This window comes from Rhopalosiphum padi, chromosome 2 (genome assembly GCF_020882245.1).
Source record: "Rhopalosiphum padi isolate XX-2018 chromosome 2, ASM2088224v1, whole genome shotgun sequence".
In the NCBI taxonomy this organism is placed as follows: Eukaryota; Metazoa; Arthropoda; class Insecta; order Hemiptera; family Aphididae; genus Rhopalosiphum; species Rhopalosiphum padi.
Window position 1 is genome coordinate 54765741 of NC_083598.1, and position 27698 is coordinate 54793438.

General features: G+C 27.1%; 3 protein-coding genes across 4 annotated transcripts in view; 1 reads left to right on the forward strand and 2 right to left on the reverse strand.

Moving 5' to 3' along the window:
- LOC132920218 (cytoplasmic dynein 2 heavy chain 1) overlaps positions 1 to 14085 on the forward strand; it is a 30492-nt gene extending 16407 nt beyond the window's left edge. Inside the window, exons 47-68 of the mRNA XM_060982436.1 lie at positions 35 to 200; positions 259 to 442; positions 503 to 717; positions 1019 to 1462; positions 1563 to 1776; positions 2736 to 2987; positions 3080 to 3100; positions 3171 to 3307; positions 3412 to 3497; positions 3571 to 3734; positions 3799 to 3957; positions 4043 to 4273; positions 4346 to 4489; positions 4572 to 4688; positions 5076 to 5268; positions 5348 to 5968; positions 7044 to 7231; positions 7970 to 8093; positions 8637 to 8944; positions 11083 to 11273; positions 13511 to 13712; positions 13858 to 14085. Coding sequence (XP_060838419.1) covers positions 35 to 200; positions 259 to 442; positions 503 to 717; positions 1019 to 1462; positions 1563 to 1776; positions 2736 to 2987; positions 3080 to 3100; positions 3171 to 3307; positions 3412 to 3497; positions 3571 to 3734; positions 3799 to 3957; positions 4043 to 4273; positions 4346 to 4489; positions 4572 to 4688; positions 5076 to 5268; positions 5348 to 5968; positions 7044 to 7231; positions 7970 to 8093; positions 8637 to 8944; positions 11083 to 11273; positions 13511 to 13712; positions 13858 to 14016 — 4520 coding nt within the window. The 3' untranslated portion in view covers positions 14017 to 14085. The remainder of the gene's footprint in view (positions 1 to 34; positions 201 to 258; positions 443 to 502; positions 718 to 1018; positions 1463 to 1562; positions 1777 to 2735; positions 2988 to 3079; positions 3101 to 3170; positions 3308 to 3411; positions 3498 to 3570; positions 3735 to 3798; positions 3958 to 4042; positions 4274 to 4345; positions 4490 to 4571; positions 4689 to 5075; positions 5269 to 5347; positions 5969 to 7043; positions 7232 to 7969; positions 8094 to 8636; positions 8945 to 11082; positions 11274 to 13510; positions 13713 to 13857) is intronic.
- Positions 14086 to 15374: 1289 nt separating this feature from the next.
- Positions 15375 to 21403, reverse strand: LOC132920219 (ubiquitin-conjugating enzyme E2-24 kDa). 2 transcript variants are annotated; one of them, XM_060982438.1, is made up of 6 exons: positions 20993 to 21403; positions 20621 to 20836; positions 19302 to 19352; positions 18017 to 18149; positions 17798 to 17945; positions 15375 to 16628 (listed from the first exon to the last, which is right to left on the reverse strand). In XM_060982438.1, the coding sequence occupies exons 2-6, from the start codon at positions 20803 to 20805 to the stop codon at positions 16531 to 16533; spliced, it is 615 nt and encodes a 204-aa protein (XP_060838421.1). In that variant the 5' UTR covers positions 20806 to 20836; positions 20993 to 21403; the 3' UTR covers positions 15375 to 16530. The 2 variants fall into 2 exon arrangements, with proteins under 2 accessions (XP_060838421.1, XP_060838420.1); XM_060982437.1 differs by having other exon boundaries at positions 20906 to 21399.
- Positions 21404 to 23388: 1985 nt separating this feature from the next.
- Positions 23389 to 26101, reverse strand: LOC132922124 (23 kDa integral membrane protein-like). Its single transcript, XM_060985471.1, has 5 exons — positions 25746 to 26101; positions 24828 to 25016; positions 24580 to 24756; positions 24281 to 24490; positions 23389 to 24137 (listed from the first exon to the last, which is right to left on the reverse strand). The coding sequence occupies exons 1-5, from the start codon at positions 25803 to 25805 to the stop codon at positions 24072 to 24074; spliced, it is 702 nt and encodes a 233-aa protein (XP_060841454.1). The 5' UTR covers positions 25806 to 26101; the 3' UTR covers positions 23389 to 24071.
- Between the last annotated feature and the right edge of the window lie 1597 nt (positions 26102 to 27698).

Genomic DNA, 27698 nt, shown 5'->3' on the forward strand with positions numbered 1-27698 from the left:
AAATATTAACTTAAAAATATTTGTTCAATTTCAGGAGTAAAAAATAATTTACACGTCGTGATGATTTTGGATTCAGAAAGTGAATTTTTCAACAACTGTATAGAAAATAGCCCGGCAGTGCTAGATCACAGTCACATCATATGGCTTGATAGATGGGATGACAAAACTATGGAAATAATACCGGAATTGATTTTCAAAAAGTTATTACTGAAACCGTTCAATAAATTTCATTATTAATTATACAAACATAAATTTCAGAAATAAAATAATAGAAAACTTTCCAAATATTAATGAACATATGTCGTACTTTGCCAGTATCCACCGAGAAGCTGCAGCCTGGATGAATACTTGTCCAAGACGTTATTTATCGTTTATACAAACATTTAGTATCTTACTGACAAACAAACAAGAATCAATTAATAAAAGAATGGCACATTTAAAAGTAACCTAAATTATAATATAATGTATTTTAAAATCGTTTTTATAATTAAATATTTCTAAGGCCGGATTATCTAAATTAATCGATGCCAGAAACATCGTGGCAAAATTGAAATCTGACGCCGGAGTTCAAGAAACAAAACTAGCGGAAAAGCAAGAAAAAGCCAATCAAGCTCTGAATATGATATCTAGAACCATGCAAGGAGCTAATACGAAAAAAGAGCAAATGGAGAGTCTTAGAAAAGAATTTCAAACAAAAAATGATATTTTAAACCAGAGGTAGCTGATAACCTAGTATATAATATACTTAATATTATAAATAAATAACGAACTAAAATAATATGCGTTTAAAGGTATAAAAATATAAATTATCAAAATCAACTACTATAAAACAAATTTTCTTAAAATATTAGGTCTACAGTGTTAAAATAAATAAGTAAGTAAACGAAAAATATAACACTTTAAGTGTTAATTATATTTCAATTACTTTCAATTTTTTAACATATATATATATTATATATATACACGCGAATGGTATCTTGAAACGTGACTAAAAATTAAGTAGAAATATACATTTTAGGAAAAAAGAAATCGACCAAGAACTAGCGCAAGTGGAACCATTGATTGAAGAGTCTCAGGCAGCCGTAAGCAATATCAAATCGGAAGCACTCACTGAGATCCGATCACTTCGAGCCCCGCCAGAAGTGATCAGGGATATATTAGAAGGCGTGCTCCGGCTTATGGGAATACAGGACACGTCATGGAACAGTATGAAAACGTTTTTGGCAAAGAGGGGCGTCAAGGAGGATATAAGATTTTTCGACGCGCGCAGGATTTCGGAAGCCAATAGGGACTCGGTAGAGAGGCTTTTGAAGACCAAACGCGATTCATTCGATTCAAAAAACGCGAAGAGGGCGTCGGCGGCGGCGGCCCCGCTGGCTTCGTGGGTCGTAGCCAATGTCGAGTATTCTCACATACTTCACAAAATAAAACCATTGGAAACTGAACACGCTTCGTTGAAATCGTAATTATATAATTTATATAATAATATATGTGTTACTGAGTTACACTTCGCAGTTGATGCTTTAAATTTTTGTGTACGGTCATGCATTTGTTTGATACAGAAAGTTGCAAAAAGCTGAAGAGCAAATAGAGCTCTTAAGTGATGGGTTGGACAGTGTCGAGAAGAACGTGTCAGAATTAAGAGAGCAGTTAACTGTTAATACTAAAGAAGCGGCAGAAATCGAATTGAACATCAACAAAGAAAAAAAGACAATAGAAGCAGCCCAAAAACTTGTTGAAAAATTGGACGATGAATTTTCGAGATGGGGCTTACAGGTATTTGTATGAAATTGGTATTTTAAATATGTTATAAAATTAAGTTTATTAAATAAATAAAGCCTGGAATATGAACTATAAATTTATATTAAATTCCAATATTAAATCGTCTATGCTCGTTGCACAATTACAAATTTACAACTCATTTATATATTTCAATTAAATTATATTATATTATGTATAAGCACACTAGAAGGAAATATTTTCATTTTTTATAGTATAAGATTGTATACATCATCCAAATTAAATTAATACAATTTTATCTAATTTTTATCAAATACTTAATACATAAATTCATAATTTATTATTTATGCACAAATAGTATACAAAATTAAAGTAAAAAGTTATAAAGTTAAAAACTAAAATATAATTAATGCTGCAGTACCAAATTTTAAATTATCATATAAATAGTAACATTTATTGTACTCGTCCAACCATTAAACGGATAAGAATCGTATAAATGTTTTCAATATACCCAATAAATAATTAACTGTTTTAATAATTGTAGGTACCTACTACCTACCTATAATAATTAATAATTATATAACTACTTGATATTAAGTTTTAATTATATGTCTCATTATTCTATAATAACGAGATATAAACTAAGACTAACTAATAATTTTCTTTATAGACCATTATCAAATTCCTGAAATTTTTTCACTTTTGAACTTTAACAATATTATAATCAAACATTTGACCTTAGATAATTATTATGTACTGATAATTATTGACTAATACAAACACATTGTTTTGTTGCATACTTTATTATATATGTCTAGAAAAAAAAAATTAAAAAACTTATAGTGTTATAAATTTATGATGTAATATTATGAAAATATGAATAATATACTTCACACGTTATATAGTATAAATATTGTATATTATATATATAATTAAGGAAAATATTAAATATATTTTATCAAAATTCAAAGTAAATTAAATGTTTTCTCGTATAGGTAAACGAACTGTCGTTAAGTTTAGAAAACCTGTTACCGAGTACACTGCTAGCGTCAGCGTTTATGACATATTTATCTGAATGTTCGGATAGTATTCGCAATGAAAAAATTGAAAAATGGAAGTACGAATTAAAATCAAATGAATTTTCGTTCTCTAAATTCATGGAATCTGAGCGTCAGATATTGCAGTGGATTACTGAAGGCTTGCCATCTGACGAAACATCGCATCAAAATGCCATAATACTCAAACAGGTAAATATTGTACCTACCTATTGCTTTAATAATTAACCTATATTTTGTTATTTGTAGTACCATATTTAATTAAAGCATATTGTTTTTAATAGATTAAGACTCTTCAGATTTCGGTAAGTTGACAAATATGCCGTACACAAACAATTGACTATAATATATTATACTATGTGATGTCTCGTATAGGCTAAATTTTACCCATTGATCATTGACCCTAATAACAATATAATGGAGTGGTTAAAATTAAAATTACCAATAAATTCAACAGACTTTACACCATTCGAAAATCCAAAATTATACTCAATTTTAGAATTAGCTGTTCGGTAAGCATTATTATAACTTATAAATCATGTTTAATACAAATGTGTATCGTATATTCGTATAGTATGAGTATAACTTAATATTGATAAAAAAAATTTTTTTTAAGTTTTGGTAAAACGATGGTAATATATAATGTAAGCAAAATTGATCCTATACTCGTACCTGTATTGAGAAGTGACTTTATAATTGAAGGTAAATTTATACAATACTTAACGATCGCAATAAAATAACGTTATTATATAAATAAACGAATATGTATAATTAGGGAGCAGAAAAATGATCCAAATTGCAGACAGACTGGTAGATTACAACGAGAATTTCCAATTATACTTATTTAGTAATACCGTTGACTTGACCTTGTCCTCAGACCAATCTGTTCTTTTAACTATTGTTAACTTTACTCTAAATCACATTGGACTTACTGAACAGGTACCTAAACATACATAATTTTTAATTACACAAATAATTTTAAAACTTGATTCAATTTCCATAGCTTTTACGACACGCACTGAAAGTTCAAAATCCTAAATTAGACTCCATGCATTTGGAACTGTTGCACACGGAAGAAGAATTGAAATCGAAGTTGCATGTACTTCAAGAGAACGTACTGAAAGACTTGGCTGGCGCCCAAGGGAATATACTCGAAAATCAAGTAAAATAATTTTTTTATATGATTTAAAAAATTCTAAACCTGACGTTATAATATTTGTGAGCGGTAAATATATACAATTATTTAGGAACTTCTTAATTCGCTAGACAGTATAAAAACCAACAGCACTGAGATATCAAAATCACTCGATGATTCGTTAAAAGTGCAGAGCAAATTAGAGTTTGAATGTCAAGTGTACAAGCCGTTTTCCAGTTACGCTTCAAAAATATATTTCGCATTGAAAGATTTCTTCATCTTTAATCGTTTTTGTCAAATTTCGATGGCGACATTTGTCAAACTGTTTCAGTCTACATTAAAAGTATAATAATGATTAACTGTGAAACGATTTTAGTATTATGATAAAATTTCTTTTACTATTTATACTTTTCAGGAATCTACCGGAAGTACGAACCAAGAAAAACGACTGTTGCACACAGTTTATTATTACGTTTCGAGATCGCTATTCAAAGATCAACAATTGACATTCGCCACATACTTGTCATATAAATTGAATCCTAACGACTTCGGTTCTAACGTTTGTATATCTTAAAATTATTTATACAATTTGATGATTTGGATAATTATATTTAACTCTTATGATTCGTTTGTGTAAACAGGAATGGGAATTGTTCATCGGAAAAAAAACTACAAATATTGACGAAGAATTGAATTATAAAGATAATATTCCAAAATGGATTGACGATAACAGAGCTTTTGATGTGTACATGTTAAAAGTAAATATTATTTATATTGAAGATGTTTATTAGCGACGGAGTGTTCAAAATTTAATTAACTCAAAGATAAATAACGTTGTATTATAATATTTTATAAATATACCAACTATTGTTAAATTATTATTATTTTTAAATTGTAATCATTTTAGTCATTATTTACATAAGCGTATAACTTTTTGATACAGTCAAACACCATAATTATTTTATTATTTCCTATACGAATATTTTCAAGCCTGTTCTCATAAAGCCACAATCAATGACTAGTCGTTCAGGGACTTCGCCTTTAAATTTTACATTATTACATACATAAATATAATCAGATTAAAATATTTATAGTCTAATTTTAAATTTAAATTTAAACTTAAATATACAATATTCTTACATAAGGAATCTATACCAGAACTTTACGAAAAGCTTCAACTTGATAATCAAAACATTTGGAAGGACTTTGTCGGAACAACAAATTCAAGTATTCCGAATTTAGTAAACGTGTCAAGTTTTCAACAAGTATTAATAACGCAAGCATTAAAACCCGACAAACTACATAAAGTTTTGACAGAATTCTCTCTCAATCAACTAAGTATACATTACAACTGATCGCTTTTATTTTAGTATTTTACAATGAGAATTTCTTATAGTGTATATATCTTTCGTTTTAGAACTGGCCGATTTATCGCCATCGACGTTGAGCCTATCCAAATTGGTCGGAGAAAACACAGAACCAGTGATGATAATAACTTCCATCGGATCTGATCCATCTGATGAGCTGAGGATGTTGGCCAAACAGATGACTCACGAAAATTGTATAGAAATAGCTGTAGGCGAAGACCGGAAGGAAGTCGATTCACTGCAAGAACTATGCAAACAGCCGAAATGGGTCGTCTTGAAAAACATTCACCTGAGTTCGGAGTCCCTCCTAATGGAGCTGGAAAAACGGCTTAAGTCGTTGGAGAACGTGCACGAGAAGTTCGCGGTGTGGATGACCGCAGAGCCCAACGAAAAAATTCAACATTCATTAATTGTATCGTGCGTTAAAGTCGCATACGAAGCACCACATGGCGTCAAGAGGAACATGAGACGGGCCTACGACATCTGGAAGAACGAACACGTGGTGTGGAAATCTTCGGACGAAATGCGATCTGTATACGCTTTGGCCTGGTTCCATTCCATAGTCTTAGAACGCAGAACATATATACCACAGGGATGGTCGCAATATTACGAATTTAACGATTCAGATTTAACGGCGACCTTGAAAGTCTTACAGAAATCGATACATCGAGGTAAATACCAACAAATTTGACTAATCACGTATTATACTATAAATTAAAATACATACTTTATCGGCAAAAGTGCATTAATAGTAATAGTGTATTTATATGCACTAATGATAACCGTGTTGTATAAAATATTCACACATGCGTGCGCACCACTACACAACTTTCAATTCGTAAGCGTTACACAAAGCTAAGTACATTAGGTTAAAGCCGTATTTGTCAAGGACCAAAAATATATAAAATACGTCTTACTGTTACACTACATTATATTATTTATAATAGAAAACTTTAAAACAATTCTATATTGTAAATATTTCGATTAAAATTATTAGTTCAGTTATTACTTGTAATATAAAATAATTGTGTAACGTCTCGCACAATCTTGTACCCAAGTTCCGTGTGTGGAGCGTACATTGACAAAAATGACAACGTCACCAACCCACAGCCGAGATTTGGAAACCAGAGCATGTGGGATTTTATAATATTATATATATATATAAATAAAAACAAACAGGAAAGAATAGTTAACGCCTTGTTTTGGGGATGGTTATTTTTGTAATATTTATATAAATAAGTGGAAAACAATAATATGTAAGTTATAGCCAAGAAAAGCCATACGACATAAAAACTTCACCCCAAGTAAAGGTCACACCAAAAATAATAATAACAATTGATAATAATAATTACAATTGATGCAATATTTTAAATTTTCATATCTATTTCCTCTATAGTCATTTATAATTTATGATGAAAACAAATAATATTATAAAACTTTTTTTTACATTTTATAATTTTACTCTTTGTATATACGAATTATAGCTAGACGTTATATATGAATTTTTATTTTTTTCTATATTAATGGAGAATTTCAATTATTTTGTGGTAAGCTAATAATATAATATTATCAGCAATAAAAGGAAATTCAATGTTAACAATATTAAACTTTACCTCTCCCCTCTGCAGTATTATCATTTTACAAACCAAAAGCGTTCGTTACTAGCTACTGTAAAATTATAAATAAATAACGTAAAAAATGGAATTAATTTTTTCTATACGCGCAACTTTTGTTTTAAATCACTAGAACATGGTTCAACAAGATGGGCATACATTCACGGACTATGTGAAAAGGCTATCTACGGCGGCCGGATTACGAATTTACAAGACGTAGCTATACTCACAACATATTTGAGATGTGTGTTCACATCGGACAATGTCAATTGGAAGGATGGTATACCTGGAATAACGGAATTAAATTCAAGTGACGCAAAGGTATGTGAAGTAGTGATTAATGAATCATTAATAATGATTAATACCAGCAGCATTTAAAATAAAACATTAATCAATTTTATAAAATGTGAGATACAGATAACTGATAAGTATAGTTTAAACTATAGATGATAGTTAATTTTGTTCATTATGTGATAATTTTACAAATTTTTGTCGGTCTAAGGTGTCGTACAACTGTACAAGTATAATACTCGTATGTACTATATGGTGTAACATTTTATAAAAACAACCCGTATAATGTAAACTAGATATTTTAAATACAAAATAATATTTGTTTTCTTTCATTTTAAATATAAACCTTAAAAGTTAAAATTATCAACATCTTAAGATGTATAAGTGTAAATGTATAATCATTATATGTTTAATTATAATAAATATTAATTAATTTTAAATTTAATGTATTATTTTGTTTTTGTATGATCATTTGACTTCTTCATATTGTAAGTTATTTTATAATCTATTAAGCACGTAAATGGGCATTAGTAATAATTTGCCTTTGAAATTATTTTTTTTAAATAATTGTTTTTAAAAAAAAATTTAAAGCTGATTTCTATACAAACGTTAATAGCTTAGAAATATCAATACAATGATATTAAATAATTTTAATATCAAACATTCTGACGATTATTATCGATCAATAGATATGTATATATGACTATATGAGCGTATGTGTGTCAAATCGGATTTAAGTAAATTATTATTATTTATTTGCGCAAATAGGATGTCGAGAACGCACTGAAAAGCGTGCCGGAACAAGACACTCCAAAACTGTTGGATTTACCGGAGAACGTAGACAGGTCATGGCAAAAGAAACAAAGTACCGAGACAATATCACAGTTGCGACGTGAGTAAAAAGTTTAAAAACTGACATAACACTATAAAAGAGTGGAAGTTAATTAATAATTATTATTCTACTTTTAAAATATTCATCATGAATCATGATAATGGATATATCTTAGATTCACGAGATCTAAGACGTTTTTTTAAAATTATTATTATTATTTTGAGATTAAGTAAAAAAACCTGATGTACTTATATATGTGTTTGGCACCTATACAAAAACTTTTTAGATACTTACATATTTTTATAATCTAATCTGTATAATCTTTTTCGTTGTTCATGTCTATCTAATACCTACGTATATAGATTCTTTTAAGGACCATATTTTTAAAATAATACCTTTTTCCCGCTAATTAAATGGATAATAACTGAAAAAATAATCATTTAAAATTTCGTTAAATATCGACATAAAAAAAAATATTATATTTACATAAATTCCATAAATCCAAATTCAAATTAACAAGTATTCATAAAATGGCGTAAATTATTAGCATAAAAATAGGGTGGTGATAAAGTTTATAAAAACACTGACCTACTGAATATATAGGCGTTAGCGTTGGTCGCATCGGAACGAAACTGCACATAAAGGGCGACTGGCACTTGGAAGTTCAACCCATTCTGGATCTGTGGAAAGCCTTGAACAGGGGCGTCAATCTAACTGAGTTACCAACGAGCAGAAGTGGCGACAGTAATCCATGGCCAGTAGACACGTTTTTCAACCAAGAACTTAACTTCGCGGTCCGACTGGTCAGAAACGTGCATAAGACCTTAGCCGCTGTAAACCAAACGATTCGCAGCAATACGAGGCCCTCGACCAAAGTGTCAGACACAGTGTTACATCTAATTAGACTCCAGGTATGATATATAATATCGTCTTGCTCAAAAAATGGATAGAATCAGATAGATTCTATAACCCTCAATCGGCGACGACTTTATAGTTATCCGTTAGGTTATTGTTATTATTTATTAATTTATCGAGTAATAAACGCTCATAAGGCATGGAGTACAAGTATAGATAAATTATACATATAAGGATAAACAATAACAATACAGGTAAATACAAAATAAAATTAACAACTAAAGTGAGAACTTATGTAAATAACAAGATTAAAATTAAACAAATTAATAACAAATTTAAGGCTATAAATATTAAATTATAAAAATTTTTTAAGTAACATTTTAAATCATAAAAAGTATAAAAAAGAAATCAAAGTTATCAAGCTTGTTTCCTAATGTTAATATCCGGTTAACCGGCGCGAAAAGATAATTATTATAATTATTATAAATATACTCTATAGTCACTCTTGGACGGCAAAAACTCGGCTTCAATAAACAAGAAAATCTACATATATACATATATCATTGAAAAATCATTGAATTAATAATTACAATTATATTTAATTAATTTGCAAATAATAAAACTTAAATACAAAGCAGTTTTGTAATTTAAAAAGTTGAATATTAGCTACCCTGAAAACAAGGGTAAAATTGTGTGTAGTACGACAAACCTTTTCTCGTACAAATTCTAAGTGTATTATACGAAATTAAAAAGTATGTAATTGCTCAACTATTTTTTTACAGTTTTTTCTTCAATTCATTTTTGACTGACTGATTATAATAAACTTCAATTAATTAATTTTAGTCTTTATTTAAAAATAATAATAAATTAGCTATATTCTGTTTTAAAAATACCCGAGGAAGACTGAGAAAACTAAAAAAGTCCAGTCAACTATTCTAAATTTCTAAAATCCAAAGACGGTTTCAGGATCCTAATTATTTAGTGTTTCAAAGCCAACCATTTATTATCTTGAATATTAGGATGTGAATTTGTAGAAAAAAGGATTATTTTTAATTTACTGTAAATAATGACTTCCGTAAAACTGCAAAGTATGAATTATGTTTTAATGAATTCAATTTTGAAACTATTATTTTGCAATTTTTCATTTATTAGGTCTTTTTATCAATGGTAAGTCTATTTTTGAAATTTACTAATTGCTGTAAAAAAAATCTTTGACAACCCTTGTGTAAAATTCCTAAACTTTTTCACTTACATATAAAAATTATATCATATAAATAAATTATAAAAAAAATATTAAAAACATAAGAAGTTTAAAATATTATATATGTACAAATAGCACAGAAAAACCAATTTTTTTTTAAAACCATAGTCTGAAGAATAATAATGTAAGTATGTTTTGAACATTTCTAAAATATTTTATAGCTATTTATTTTTGAACTGCCTATACCTACAACAAATTAATAAAATATATTACACTGGACTATGCCATATCAAATTCATCTGCTACATAATAACTAGGGCCCGGAAGTTCATGTACTAAAAACTATCAAAATATGTACTTAAAATCATTAAAATATACATTTTTTTACGATAAGTTTTTATTGTTTTTGATAAAAAATCATTATTAAAAGATGGGGAAAAATATGCACAATTTTAATATGATATAATATATGTTATATTTACTTCAAAAATTAAAATTTACAACTAAGGATTTTGACAGGTTATCAAATATTAATGAACGGCAATTATCAGCCCGACCAAGCAACGACCTTTAAATCAAGTTTTTATTTTTTATTGGCGACGTTTTTTTAAGGATATATTTTTGAACAAATAAATTTTGAAATATATTCTAAGTCCGACATTATCATGAAATATTAATAAAAAAAAATAATAATAACACTAAAATGCAATAAAATATGCATATCTTTTTAAAAAACCTAAAAAATATATGTACACTAAAATTTTATTTTTGAACTCCTTAAATTGTGATTCAAATTTTTATCTCATCCAGCAACTTTTTGATGCACTCAGTAAAAACATGCTAATTCATGAACATCCGGGCCCTAATAATAACTTAACGATTCCATAACAAAGATAGGTAATACTTTTTAATCTGTATTATATTTTTATTTACAACTAATACAATATATTATGTTATACTATGCTATTAAGTATTAAGCTATTTTTTTTTTAGACGCCTAAATCGTGGATGGACCAATGGAATGGTCCAAACGATCCAGTGACCTATATCAGAAATGTCGTGGCCAGAACGATGTCTGTGAAAAAAATTAACACTTCAACTGACAAATTGTCGCAAAAAATTGATCTTGACGAGCTATTCCATCCCAGAACCCTCCTGATAGCGCTAAAACAACAAACAGCCAAGTATGTATAGTATACAAACTACAAAGTTATTATATGTTATGAAATGCAATGAATCATAAAGATATGTTTAAAGTTACTTCACAGATTTATCGAAATATTTCTGATTTCGATTTTACTATACACTAATTTATACCTTATACTCAGCATTTCTGCATCATAAGGTATTAGACAATTTCAAATTTTTCAAAAAACTGTAAATAATATATATATCTACCTTAATTTAAAAGTATTTTTATTATCTAGGTATGTGAATATTTCAATACTTTCTGAAAAATATTTTTTAAACATGTTCCATGCAAAGAAAATTTAAAATGTTCATTATCTACGAATAATAATTATTAATAATAAGATAAATATATTGTGTATAAGTTAATAAAATTAAGTTGTCACACGTGACATGTCACTTATTGCGTAGAATAAATGACTATATATAATACATTTTTAATCAGGATACCCACATTTTTTTATCAATATAATGTGGGCTCTTTTCTGACATAAATAATAAATACCTACAATAATAATTTTAATAACAAGTTGAAATAATTTTTAAAAAAATTTAAAATTTAAAATGTATATAATTAAATAAAAACTACATTTTTTGAAAATTCTAATACCATTAATTGGTGAAAATATAAAGTCTCTAATGGTTATTTCTTTTAAATTTAGATACAGATTTCGTATAAAACTATATGAGAGATACAGGAGATTTATATTGTATAATATATAATATTGCAGGGGTGGCTAAACTTTTTTGTCACAATCTACTAAAAATATACTTGATACCTTTAAAGATCGAATTCCATAGAACATGTTTTTAATTTTTTAATATTGAATAACTATAAAATTATTAAGAAACATATACTTGCATAAAGTGTATATAAACATATAATAAGTACCCATTATAAACTACGTAATTACTAACTACTAAAAAAAATATAATAATATATTATAATTTCTAAAATCTAATATATTAGGTCTAAAATACGTTGGTGTATATTCGTATATTTTTGTTGGAAAAATTGCGTTTAATTGACGTCGGTAAATACCTACGTGTATTTTTGGTAGGTCAAACTTAAAATGATTTACGTTTAAGAATAAACTATTAGCTTTAAAATACGATGATATATATTCGTATATTTTCGGTGGAAAAATTGCGTTTAATTCAATATATTAGGTTTTAAATACGTTGGTGTATATTCGTGTATTTTCGGTGGAAAAATTGTGTTAAATTGACGTCGATAATACGTATATTATTGGAAGATCAAACTTAAATTTATTTACGTTTAAGAAATCGGGAATATATTAGGTTTAAAATACGTTGGTGTATATTCGAGTATTTTCGGTGGAAAAATTGTGTTCTTTGACGTCGATAATACGTATATTATTGGAAGATCAAACTTAAATTTATTTACGTTTAAGAAATCACGAATATTTTATGTTTAAAAAGCGTTGGTGTACAATCGTGTATTTTCGGTGTAAAATTTTCGTTTAATTCAATATATTAGGTTTAAATTACGTTGGTGTACATTCGTGTATAATCCACAATACATTTATTACATCAACATCAGGTTGTAATTAAATATTAGTGTGCATACCCGATCTATATGACTTTAATAAATACATTATAGCACAGTCTCTTAAAATATTTTCTAAGTATTTCATACATACACACATTGTGTTTCATCGGGTAGGTACCAATCTTTTTTAAAATATAATAAATATTATATAATATATACTATATAGAAATATAATTAAATTTTTTAAAAAATAAATAATATAATATAACATACTCAGTGGTAGTGAATAAATACTATTACAAAAAACATAATAACTAAGCTGATACCAAAACATATATATTTAACACTTGCAATATATTATGTGTTTGATTCAAAAAGAAAATTAGTACATAAATATTGAAATACTGCTTTTTATTAGTCGAGTAATAAAAAAATATACCGACGTTGCCAGCAAAATCATATAAAAATAAAAAAAAACATTGGAAAAAAATGGAAAAAATGATTGGCAGTGTAAATCACAGCGCCGCCGGGATTAAGCCTCACGCGTTTTATAATATAAGATAAACATATTATTTTGTTGAAATGTGACAATACATGATCGACTTTGAAATTTCCGCGATCGACCGTTTGGCCGACTCTGTAATATAGCGTACCGCTTTAATATTCCTTGAGAGACTTCAGTTACAAAACTTTAATAATAATCTTTAATTTTTAATGTAGGCAATATGAAATACCAATGAATAGTCTCATACTTGATTGTTCGCTGTCAAGCAATGGATTGAAAGGTTCCAAAATCAACATAACAATAACTAATTTAATCATAGAAGGTGCAAGACTCAATCACAACGTACTTGTTGAAAACACAGCAGATTCACCATCAGTAGCAATCACTGACGACATTAAACTTGCATGGATTCCACAGGTTTATGAATAACTAAATAAAATCAAAAAAAAAAATGTTATGCAATAGTTTTTGGTTTTTGTAGAATGTGTATTTTACAAAATTTAACATATTACTTTAGCTGTTGTTTGATCAGTAGAATTAACATTTTTTAATCGTTTTATAGGAACATACAAACTATATGAAAAATTCTGATTTACAAATAGCATTATATGAGACACAATTCAGAGATAGTTTAATATCGTTGCTACCAATGGCAATACCATTAAATGAACAAAAAAAATGGATTTTAGCCGGAGTGACACTGTTTCTAAGAACACATTAATTTTATTAATTTTAAGACTACTTGTTAATTTAATACCTATATATATTTTAAAACAAATGTATAAATTAATTAGCTCATATCATTAATTTATACCAACATACCAACATGTATTAGTAAAGTAGGTAGTTAACATATTACAATAAGACTGTGTAACTGTTGCTATTGTTCAAATTCCATATGGCATAATAGCATAATATTATAATAGTATAATACTATAGTACACTAATATTTTATCACTTAAGGCAGTTGAAAGAAGCGTATTTATTTCATGATTTAGACCTGAAAAAGCCCGACAAAATGACGCTTACTTAAAACCAGATTTAAATTCTGTAAAAAGATTTAAGTTGATCGACATATTTCCTAGGTAATGTGAGAATCAATTTTTCATATTTCTTTTAAAATTTATTTTAAATCCAGGGGCGATTCAGTTTTATAAGAATGCCGAATTTCCCCACAATCAGAACACAATAATAACAATGGAATTTATTACTATTTCAAAAGATTGGGCGGTGATCCTTTATAACAGGGGTGGGCAACTAGCGGCCCGAAAACCTTTTTTATCTGGCCCGCGCTACATTTTCAAATTTCATCATACAATTTTAAAGTCAATCATCTATATTCTATGCTAAATTAAAATGCATATTTTGAATGACATTTTTTTTTTTGCTCTCTATACTCTGGCCCGCTAAATTTGAATTTTCTAAAAATTAGCCCTCTAATAACTTTCAGTTGTCCATCCCTGCTTTATAGGGTATATTCTACCATTCTAACCTATTTGCATAAGTTTTACAAACATCTTATACTCTTAAAAATATATAAGAATAGTTTATTTTTTTTACGTTTTAATAGTCGTTTATTGTTCCGGCTACACACCTAATCGTGAAATAGATTTTTTTATTCATAACTTGGTATGTTTGCTATAGCCTGTAATGTGTTTTTACTCATACACTACAATTATGCCTGAAGTTGCCTAAGGACTTACTAGTTATTTCAGTTATTTGGAAATGTAAGATTTAAATTATGTACAAACACAAAATATACTATGTTTAATATTTCACAACAATATTTTTTATTCATTATTTACTCTAAATTTTACAATATTAATATTAATTTAATTATTAATATATAATATATATAACTTATAAATATATAGATATGCTAAAATTTTTGTAAATTTGTGTAATACATTACACGGTAAATAGTAAATTCAAAATAACCTCATATTCAGACCAACAAGAATGAGATAAATTACACATCAACTTAAATAAGATGACTTTTAATTCCAATAAATTGGCTAAAAAAATATACATTCAATTTGTATTCAAAAGCATTTAAAAAAAAAAAAAGAAAAGTAAAAATTCTCACCCATTTTCTTATTTTTTATTTTTTTTTATCTAAAACAGTTTAAAGTAGTGTAAAATTGAACTTCAATGTTAATAATACAAAATGTTACTGCGCAACACCATTACAAACCAAAACTATAACTATTATGCATAATTATGAAAATAAAATGTAGAGATAGTCTGACTGAAGACTCTCACTAAACCATTCACATATATAGAACATACATTTAAAAAAATTATACATTGGTAATATGCATGACAGACAAGAGTAAAGCTATAATTCTATATTTTTACATCAACATTAAAATAATATAAGTTAAGTTGCTATAGAGTATTCAATAAAAACCTTACAACGTAACTGGTAATTCAATATGGAAAACATAATAAGTTTTGTATCGCCTAATGTTTGATATATTATAATATATCATTAATTTAAATAACTGTTTTCACTATAATACCCACAAACTTCATTCAACGTCATTAAATAGACTTGAAATACAAATTAGGTTTTATAAAACAAATTGATCAATATTTTTAATTTAGTTAAATAATATTTTACATACAAAAATATGTATACTATGTCAATATACATTTACATTAAGATGAAATTCGTTTACAAAATGTTTATATTTTGTTATTTAATTATAATTAGCAGTCTAGGCTTTCAATACTTACGTTGTGTATGGATACTACACAACATGTAGCGTTTTTTCTCATAAAATAAAATAAAAATTACAATTTAAAAATATAACTTAAACTTGTTTGTAAATAATAAATCTTTATAATATTGAAATCAATTCATTATCTATAAAATCAATTATGAAAAAAAAAATAGTACACATTTTCTATCATAAAACTTAAATAAAAATAAAATAACTTGAGATTTTGTTATGAATTGTGGCCTTACATGTTGCGCAGTTAAGTTATATATATAAAATGAATTAAACATTTTTAATCATGTCAATAATTAAAATATTACTGTTTTAAGAAAAAAAAAAAAGAAAAAATGAAAAATGTAGGAACTGACTCATATTCAGGTCTTAAATATGCCAACTATAAAATAATAATGATTAAAATTTTATCATGCTAACACCCATTAATAATGTACGGAATTAGGAATTTTTGCATGTATATTTAAATATATATATTTTTAAGTTTCTTCGAGGATCAATCATGTAGCATATCGTTTTGTCCACAGCCTAGCAATTCTGTCATGTTCTTCACGGTTTTGTAGATACTGAGTAGCAATACTACCGACTAGGGGGTCCGCTAAAAATAAAATTAATAAACAAAAATTATTTTAATTATTATGAATAAAATATTAAGTAATAATAAGATTAAAGTATAAAAATTATTTATTTGTTTTACTAAACATTTAATATTAACCTTTTTATTTTATTTTTTTTTTTTAATTCAATTATTTTAATAAAAATTAACAACCAATGTGGTTCCAGAGCGAGGGGGGGGGGGTACTAGCATTCTATAGCACCCTCCTTGGCATGTAGTTTCTAGAAAACAAATACTATACACAAAATGTATTTTTCAGAAATTTCTGAACAAAATTGGTACCAAAAAAAAAAAAAAAAATTAAGTAGTTTTTTTCTAAACAATACCAATTAATAACCATATGTGACTATAAAGAAAATTGATTATAAAATTAATGGTATACTATTTACATGTATATTAAATAGTGCTATCACAAATTATATTATCTTAAATCTAAATTAAATTCACGGTTTTATTTATTAATTAGTTAAATTATTATAAAACTGAAAATAATTTGTTAGCTTGAAAAAAAAGGGAGAATGGAGTTGGAAAATTGGTCAAAGTAACTAATTAGTAAACAAATATTTATTTGTTGTTTACTAATTATAATGAATATATCATATATGTGACAGAATTTAAATTTTTTTTTGAAACATTAATTTTTTATTACAGACATATTTTAAGTAAAGGAATTTATATTAGATTTGTTTTTAGAGTTGCCACCTTTTGAAGACTAAAAAGGGTCTTGTCATCAGGATAGAGTATACACAATACGAGACATTAACCTTAGCACCTCCCCTCCCTCATAAAAGTTTTTTAGATCTATCACTGAATCTATACAAATAGTACAATAAACAAATGAGTGGTAATACAACATGAGGCAATAAAAAATAAAACATTGAGCAAGTTTTCACATTAGAAATTCCTGAACATGAGGAGTAATTTAGGGAGAAATAATAATATACACACAGTGTGGAAAACATTGAGAAGATTTCTAAAAATATTATATTATATTAATATTTTAGTAGATTTAATCGTTTTCAAATTTTTACAGTAATAAAATTATTAATATTCATCTTTTAAATTATTTATTTTATATTCTTTTTTAAGTTATCTAGATTAATTTTAAAATATGATAATTGATAATATATAAATAAATTATAAATATTTACCTGGATTACAATCAGTCAATAGGGAACAAATTGATAACAGCACCTTAGAGATAGTTAATGCAGGAGACCAATTGTCTTTAAGTATATCCAAGCAAATTACACCCTGAGAGTTAATATTGCAATGATATATGCGAGTCCTAAATGTTACCTAAAAATTGATAACATAGTTTAATATAATATATTATCATAAATAAGAAATAAAAATTGTTTTTTACATACTTTAGGAGGCTTAAATGGATACTCTGGAGTGAAATGAATGTCTAAAAAGAAAACTCCTCCTTCATACACCGAACCTGGTGGGCCTAAAATTGTGCTGACCCATTCAAATACATTATCTCCTTTTGGTCCAGCACTAAAAAATTAATCAAATACTATATTTTTAGATTGATCTTACAAATGAACAAATTAATATAATTTAACACAAAAAATACATTTTATTTTAACAAAGCTGACAAAAGTAGATTATCAATATACATCAGAGATAGATAATCTAAAACAATCATATTTTTTTGTTTAAATCGAAATCTAAAAAAAAATTTTTTTCATCAATAAATGAATTATTCTACCAAACTTAAACACATATTATAATTTAATTAACTTTAATAGCGAAATGAATAATTGTTATCAAATTTCATATTATATTTAAAATTGATATAAAAAATCCAACAAAGAAAATTAAATAATTTATTTTTTAAAAAAATAGATAAAATACCAGGAAGTAATAATTCTATTCTGGTATATAGAAAATTTCAAATGGATATGTTAAATTTGAATTTGACGATAAATTATTATTCATTAAATACAAAAAACAATTCTAAGCAGGGATGGCTATTATAAGCATATTATATAATTTAAATATAATTGGGTATTTATGTGTGTATGATTTAAATTTTTCAAAAACATCACATATATTTTACAATTACTATACATTACATAGGTATAATGTTATTACTTATTAGCTTATATTTTATAAGTTGATACAGAAGAAAAATGTTAATAGGTTTGTTGTAAGACATATTAAAATTAGTTAAATTATTTTGAAAATTTAAACGGGGAATTATAGAAAATAATTATCAACATATAATAATATAATATAAAATGTTGTTAAAATTCAAACTTCAACTGTCAATAAAAAAAAAAATGTTAATGTATCCATATTTTTAAAGTGTAGTAAGACTTATGAAGAATATTGTTCCTAATAAAATACTAAATGCTTAAATCTTAGCTATTAAAATTGAAAATTAGATTAATTTAAAAGTTTTGAGTATTTGAGAAATTGTATAAATGTATTTTCAATATTTTATAATTGCAATCAGTATAACTAATCAGGAATCTTATATTAGTTAAATTAAATCTTCAAGCTTTTTGATTCATTTTATAAATTTGTTCTATTACTTTGAGTAAGCCATCCCTGACACAAATTAAATTTAAAATTTGTATGAAAACATACAAATAACCACTAAATCAAAAACGGTTATATTTTTTAATCATAAATTAACTTTACCTGCAATTGGGTGGAGGATCCAATGTAATTTCAGCTAGTTCTTTTTGAATCCTAGAGAATATAAATAAATACTGAGTATTATATTATGGCCTACATATTATATATATTTCATTATGTTTAAAATCTAAAAAAATCAGTGTACAATCACTACAATTACTACCAAAACCAAAAAATTACATAATTATACCTCAATACTAATCAAAGAGATAATTATTCTAAGATACAATGTTATTAACATTGTTAAGATGTGTGTAATATGATGTCCAATTATTAATATTTACTACCTACAAAGGTTACACAAATTAATTTCTAATTCATAGTTATAACTAAAATAATGTGGAAAATTGTTTTAAAAAAAAATTGACAAATATGTATATACATAATGTAACTGCAGTTACTAGGTAGTTTGTATTTATAAACTTGATCATAGGGGTAGAAGATATTTTAGACCAAATGGCATTTGTAGTTCAATTAGTACTATCAAAAGTAACACAAATGTTTGATAGTATATTTATTTAGATAGGTAGGGGCATAGAAAAGAAATTTTTGATATATTTATTTAAAATAAAATTAAGATAAAACAAACAGGGATGTTATATCCAATTCTAATATTTTATTTTTATAAAAACTAAAATTTGTCATTTACATATTATTTGTATTGATTATTCAAGTATAATATGATCTAATTATTTAACTGCTGTACTTATTTAAAATATTTTTTAACATGTATCTATAGGTTATTACAAGTTATTGATTTATTTTTTTGTGAATAATTATTAGCTTATAGGTAATAGAAAATAATTATGTTATAGTTAGGTAGATACTACTTCAAAATATGGGATACTAATATGTTGTCTAATAATATTATAAGACAGACAGATAGGTAGGCTGATAGATGTATAAGAAAGATTTTTTAACGAGGCATAAAAATAGTATAACTATATTTCTTGAGGGTAAGTACGTAATATAGCAGGGGTGGCCACTAATATTAATTTTGGGAGCTGCAAATTTATGAAACTAATTCTAAGCAAGCCATATTTTTAAGAGATATTTATAAAATAATGAATAATTTTACTCTAAGCTTGATGTCAAGAGCCGCACATGATTCACAAGCGTTGTTGTGGCCACCTCTGTAATATAGGTACTTTACTATTTTGTACCCCAAATAATACTGTTTTAATAAATATTATTATGTTACTAAAATTTAAAATTGAACACTATATGAATACTCAAATAGGTACGATGGATCAAGTGGGGCATTGGTTATGCCACCAAAATAGATAATGATGTGTGACAATTTCAAGACAACAAACACTCACCTCTTAGTCGAAGTGCTAAGAGATTTAGACATCTTTGGATTTGGTTTCACTTCCTTGGTAGTTTCCCCACCTATGGACGGCGATGATGGTGGAGTCGCTTGTACGGCTGCGACTGCAGGCAATGTCGCAGTCACACCTCTGCGACCAGAATTGTTAGGACTACGGGGGGTTGGGGTAGTAGACATTATTAACTGAGGGCTAGTGGTGACTGGCGACCTGCGGACAAGATAATGTTGCACATGAAATCGGTTATTTCAACGGTCAATAGTTGTAGCGGTCGCATACCTCGAACACTTGCGGCGGCCAACCTCTACAACTCGGGGAGGGAATGATGTGAATTTATTCAGTCTTAAGACATTGAGTACAACTAACAGTGGCAGCGGTCGGCGGTCAGAGCAGCCAGCGAGTGGCGTCAGCGTCGGCGGCTAGGTGATGACGATCGACTGTGGACGGATCGAGAAGAGCCTTTGCATGCGGTGGCGGCGTTTTTGCAAACGGAAACTGCACGCTGTAGAACAACAGCGGTCGGGCAAATTCTTGCGAAACGTACCGGGATTGACCTACAGCGCGAAATGCGATTTATTGGCCCGGGTGCGGCGCGTTAAACGCTCAAAAAGGCCGTGAGACGTGAGCGCACTGCGATAAAAATGCACGACAGCGGTGGCGGCACGACGGGCGAACAAAGGAAAACACCGAAATAACAATCATGCGTCGAGTTTTCGAAAACGATAGTGGTTCCAAAAATGGTGTCTGCGTACCGGCGAATATTACGGTTGTCGGACTTTAGTTGCCGGTCCGTGTGCGTGCGTGCGTGCATATTTTTTTCATAATAAATACGTCGTCGTTATCACTGAATCGAGCATGCGCGCGCCGTCGTCGTGCCACAAAATAATAACAACTACCTTAGCATCAGCGCCCAGCGACACAGCGGCTACTTCATAAACCATGATAAATTATATTGTTTAATTAAATTTAAATATTTATTATTATTAATTGTAACATTGAATTGTTTCGTAATCGTAATCGTGTTTAATTGACTTGACAGCATAGACCTGTAGTCTATCGACTATAATTGTGTACTATACAGCAGGGGTGGCCAACCAGTCGATCGCGACACCTTTTCCCATTTTCATAAAATTTTAAATTTTTTTTCAGGAAACAATTAAAATATTTTTTTTTTTTTGTAAATTTGTATACTTTTGTATATCCCAGGAATATAAAAATTATATTTAGAAAAAAGCAATAAATAAAACGAGATTATACACAGATATCGAATAAAAGAACTGTAACACACATTGACAACCTTATTTTTTTTTTTTTTTTGGTCGATCGCGACAACCTAGAAAATCTCTAAGGTCGATCACAAATCTATTAAAGTTGGCCACCCCCGCTATACGGAGTGATCCACCAAGGATATTCATCCACATGTGTAAATTTAGTAATGAATTTATTCAAATTCTGGTTTTTGAAATGTATAATATACTTAAAGACCATATTTTCAGATTCTTGTGATGTACTACTTAGGAAGTATCATTGGACAATAAAAGCTTTTTTATTGTAAATTATTTAGTTGATAATTTTTTTGAAAATCTTGATGTACCTACTAAAATCCAAACTTGTGTGAATATATAATTCTCCAGTTATTAAAATATTTATATTAAAGACAATATTTCTTAAAAATATAAAATATATGTAATATTGATTATGGATAATTATTATACTTCTAACCATTTTCTAATTAACTACCCTCATCTCTTAAACCTACTATATGAAGACTTATTATTCTTAATACACAAAGTTAATTTTTTTTAAAATACTCAATTGAATTTTGATTTTGATGTCAAATTTAAAAAAAATATTCATTAAATAATTTACAGTAAAAATAGTAGTTCATATCTCCATCTTAAATAGCACAAAAATGTATAAGAATTTTAAATTATGGTCTTTAATTATATTTGAAAATTCCAAAAAATCAAATTTTGAATAACTGCATTATTAAAAAAGAAAAAAAAGGGGTGATCATGCTTGGTCATCACTGTGTATTATTCATACTTTTATACTGAATATATATATTTATATTTTACAAATATATTTTTATACCTAGCGAAATATTAGGACGAATAATATTTGGGTGGCGATAATAAAAACGTATCATATTGACATTTTTATTACAGAATAGATGAATTATATTTTATTTCATCCATTGTACATTGGTATTAAGCTTGTTTTAAAGTATGTGTATAGTCAATTATTTCTCTGGACAGAAAAATAAACTGTTACTTATCTATTAATATAATAAATAACTTATAAGGCTGATGTGATCCATCTGTCATTGGATCATACATGCAACAATTTGTAAATTGTATTGGCGCCACAATTATTGAGAGGAATATTCCATTTCAAAATTCTGATTCAATTGGCTCACAAAATGATCAAGTATTGATATTTGAATAATATCTTCTTTTTGGCCTAATGTGAATGAAACATTTTACTTAAACAAGTCATAATTGTCATTTTAAATCTATACTCAGCATTTTTAAAAATATAGGTTAATTTAAAATGAAAATGTATATCAATAATTAATACATACATTTTCTTCACAGAATAATTATAAATAAGAAGTTATAATTATATTTTATCTCTCACACTCAAACAAATCATTAACATTTGTAAATCAAACTTATTTAATGAAAGAAGTCTACTACATTGGTTAAAAATTTAAAGTTAAATAATATTTAAATAAAAGAGAAAATAATAAAACAAACAAATATTGTTCATAAATATATTTAATATCTTTGAAATAATACAAATAAAACTGTTTTATATTAAAATTCTAAAAATAAAATATAATACTACATGAGAACAAGATTTCAATAAAAATGGATAATAACTTAATATAATACAATAAAGAAGTATATAAGTAGTAAAGCTAAGTAGAACTAATTACTCAAATAGTTTTAAAAAATCGTAACAAAAGTGTAAAAATTATACAGAATATATAAAATAATAAATCATCCCGTGAATACTTAATATTGTATATTTGTATACAATGTTATAATTAAATTTTTTTTTTTTATTATATAAATCATATAATAGCTGATAATATCAAGTATTTACTTAATGGGTAAAGAACAATGGCAATTAATATAAAAGATAGTTTTAAGTTTTAAATGAACAAATATAATCAACAAATTGTATTAAAATTGAACAATAAATTAATACAAAAAACAACCGAAAATTATCATAGATTATTGTATATATATGATAAAACATAAAAAAAAAATAATGATTTAATATTATATCAATGTTATATCGGTTAATCTAAACACATGATAATTTATAGATGAAATAGATAAAAATATTGGGAGTAATGATAAAAATTGGTATTAATAGTACATATTCTTTTTATAGCTCTACTATTAATAACTACATACTTCCATGATAATTATGTTTACACTGTTTCATATTCTTTGTGTAAAGAACACTTGCGACAACATGCTAAAAACACAGCAAAAAGCTAAAACAAAAAAACATTACATATTATTGATTACTATCACAATAAAATTAGTTTATATTATAACTCAAACATTTTTAAATTAAATATATATTTATTCTAGTACATCAAATTATGATTTGTCTTATGATTCTATTTCAACATACCTGAACTAAAGCAAATCCAATTGCTGTCCATATTATTATTTCACTATTTTCCTGTAGAATACTTTCAAACTTTTTAAAGCAGCCATCTTTATATGATTCAGTTTCTGTGCAAAATCCATCTAATGGTATGGCATAACAACAAGATGTAGGCAGTTTATTGGGTGTAACCAGTTTCCAATCTTCTGGTCCATAAATTCCACAACATTCGATCTAAAAATGGAAATTAGAAAATTGAATATTAGTTAGGCTGGATAAGATTAACCAGAATTTAATAGGTAATTAAGATAAACATTATTTACATCAGACTGTATCAAATTCCAAGTTTGTGTGGAGGCTTCATAGCCTGTTTTATTGTACCCAGAAATTGTGTGGTTCATTTGATTTAATGCATAATCTTTAATTTCATTGCGCATTTGGTATACAAAACCGGACAAAATAAGTTCTCCAATCAAGACGATTGTAAGCAAAACAGAAAACTACAAAAATTGAAATGCAAGTTATTTTAGAGTAAAAAAAAGTATTAAACAACAGTTTGAATAGTACACACCAGTGTCAAAAGCCATCCAATATCTCTCAGTACACCACACAGACCAATGATGGAAATAATTAACAGTCCAATACCAATGGCCAACAGTATTTGAGGTGTGGTGATGAAATCCGTGCTTATGAAATTTGACCATTTGTACAGTTTTTGATTGATAATAAATGCGATCGACAAAATGCCAACGCTGGAGATCTGTAATTTGTGCAGAACATATTTTATAATACATGTGGTGTAGGGAAAAGATTAGTTTTCTTCCTTATTATTCTCCAAACACCATCCCAATAACAATCATAATATGTTGTAACAACCCCATGTACTGATAGCAATTGAAAGAAAAAGGAAGCACCTTGTAAAAAGCTTAGGTCCAGAATATTTCTAAGTATTTATTAAAATAATTATATAATGTGTTTAAACATAATAGTGTAAATTAAATTTATAATGATCAAATATAATATAATATATTATTAAATTAAATCATTATACTTTAAATAAAAAAAAATATGATTTAACTCATCATTTTCCAATTCCAGAATATACTTGATTTTTTTTAATTCCCGTAGTGTATTCATTCCTATACCTAAATCCTTAATGTGCGACATTGTTATCTAGTTAATGTTAGAGTGATATTTCTGTTGGGGTTTATATAGGTAATTATGTTAATCTCAGTACATGTGTGTAGAATATTTCTCCCCAATAATACTGATATTGCACACTTTAACACCTTCATAATAATATGTAGTACCACAAGACAATCACAATTCACATTTCTTTCAGTTTTTTATTATATATCCTTTCTATATAATACAACATTTTACATCTACGCCATTGCGTCATAATTATTATATTTTAAATTGAATGGAATGTTCAACGCACGCGGCAGTAATACAATATTATTTATATTTTATATCAATATATACTTACGAGACACAGCAGATTAAACAAGTACAAAATGTACTTGCCCAAAAACGTGCAGATGGCCATAATTTTGGCAGTAACGTCAATAGGTATATACTGACCAACAACAGACGTGTAATGAGCACTCCGGAATAGTTAATATTAAATTTGTAATGCGAATCGTGAACGCCGTGAACAATGAGCACAATAGGCGATGACTAGCCACTATTCATTAGTCACTAAAATATATTCATTCTTCACTGAAGAGAAGTAACAACAAACAACTACAGACAATAGAGTGCGCAGTAGTCACTAGTACTAATAATCAACACAAACTGTATACAAAGCGAAGAGGATTGCGGAGTAATCGATAGTCCAATTACTCATGTAGTCATGTCTTATTCCAATATGAGGAAAAAAGTAACCACCATAGCACCATTGTTCCCACCACCACAGCTGATGACTCATGTTATCAGTTGACAGTAAAGTTATCATTAGCCTTAGACCGCGGTTTAAAAACAAAAAACAAATCATAGAAAAAAATTATTAAAAAATATATAAAATTTATCAATTAAATAATAATTAAAAAAAACATATTTATATGTCTGAAAATATTACTATAGTATACAGTGTGATCACGATTTAAGGTACCACTAAATATCTCAGGTGGATGACTTTGTATTGAAGTAAATATTTTAGAGGGCCTAGGGGGTACCTAAATACACATTTATGTATGATTTTCAATTTTTTTACACGTTTGGTGTGCGCATGCGCAATACAACTTACATTTTTTTAAATGGAAACACCAATTTTTTTTTACATATTCGGATAGATTATTTTTTTTTAAACGTTTTTTGTATAAAAAGTTTTTTTCTATTTACAAAATTGACCAAGTTAGAGAAGTCACCATTTCAGTTAATGCATAGTTCGTGTTATAATAATATCGTATGTCGTCCAGATATCTTTAGTATGTGATAATTTTTGTTTCGTTGATTGCTATAATACAATTACAATTTTAACTATTATTATAGTGGAATTCTATTTTATTTTTCAATAATATGCATTAACTGAAATGGTGACTTCTCTAACTTGGTCAATTTTGTAAATAGAAAAAAACTTTTTATACAAAAAACGTTTAAAAAAAAATAATCTATCCGAATATGTAAAAAAAAATTGGTGTTTCCATTTAAAAAAATGTAAGTTGTATTGCGCATGCGCACACCAAACGTGTAAAAAAATTGAAAATCATACATAAATGTGTATTTAGGTACCCCCTAGGCCCTCTAAAATATTTACTTCAATACAAAGTCATCCACCTGAGATATTTAGTGGTACCTTAAATCGTGATCACACTGTATATATATATAAATATAAAATAAGAACTATAAATATTTTGAATGTTATAAAAAGTATAAATACTATAAATTTAAAAAAAATTATATTTATTTTAAATAGAAAAATGCATTTATTCAAACATAAAAAAATCTTTTTTCTTATATCTTGACCAATTTGCTTAAATACAATTCAGTCGGTTTTGAATTTAGGACCTGCAGGCTGCAAGTGTCAATTCGGTTGTCGTTTAAAAAAATACATTTGGTATTGCGCATACATTCACCGATAATGTTAAGATTAAATATAAAGATTTGAACATTTTAAAAAATGTGTATTTCTGAAACAAGTGGTTGGACTTGAATACCCTTAAAATGTTGAGTATTAATTTCAATGTACGTAGTGGTTATCTAAACGAAACATTTATGTTCCCTGAATTCATGATCACATTGTATATGAAATAATTTTTATTTATAATAATTGTTTTATGTTTTGATGATAAGATGATTATTACTCATTAGTCATTAGAAACTAAAGTTACTGCGTAGGTGCATAATAGACATTTATATACCAAGTGAGGCTAATTAGTAATCATAGTAGCCTTCCTAATTTATAATATGATATATTGTCTTGTACCTATATATATAGCAA

Bases quoted from the DNA above. Each gene is read 5' to 3' on its own strand.
- LOC132920219 (XM_060982438.1), bottom strand. From the start codon at position 20,805: ATGTCTACTACCCCAACCCCCCGTAGTCCTAACAATTCTGGTCGCAGA. The intron at 19,353-20,620 runs GTGAGTGTTTGT...TATATTCTCTAG, and splicing joins CTTAGCACTTCGACTAAGAG to GATTCAAAAAGAACTAGCTG. The intron at 16,629-17,797 runs GTAAATATTTAT...TTTTATTTTTAG, and splicing joins ATTGACTGATTGTAATCCAG to CGGACCCCCTAGTCGGTAGT.
- LOC132922124 (XM_060985471.1), bottom strand. From the start codon at position 25,805: ATGGCCATCTGCACGTTTTTGGGCAAGTACATTTTGTACTTGTTTAAT. The intron at 25,017-25,745 runs GTAAGTATATAT...CACAAATTACAG, and splicing joins TGTTTAATCTGCTGTGTCTC to ATCTCCAGCGTTGGCATTTT. The intron at 24,138-24,280 runs GTATGTTGAAAT...TTTTTGTTTTAG, and splicing joins TTGGATTTGCTTTAGTTCAG to CTTTTTGCTGTGTTTTTAGC.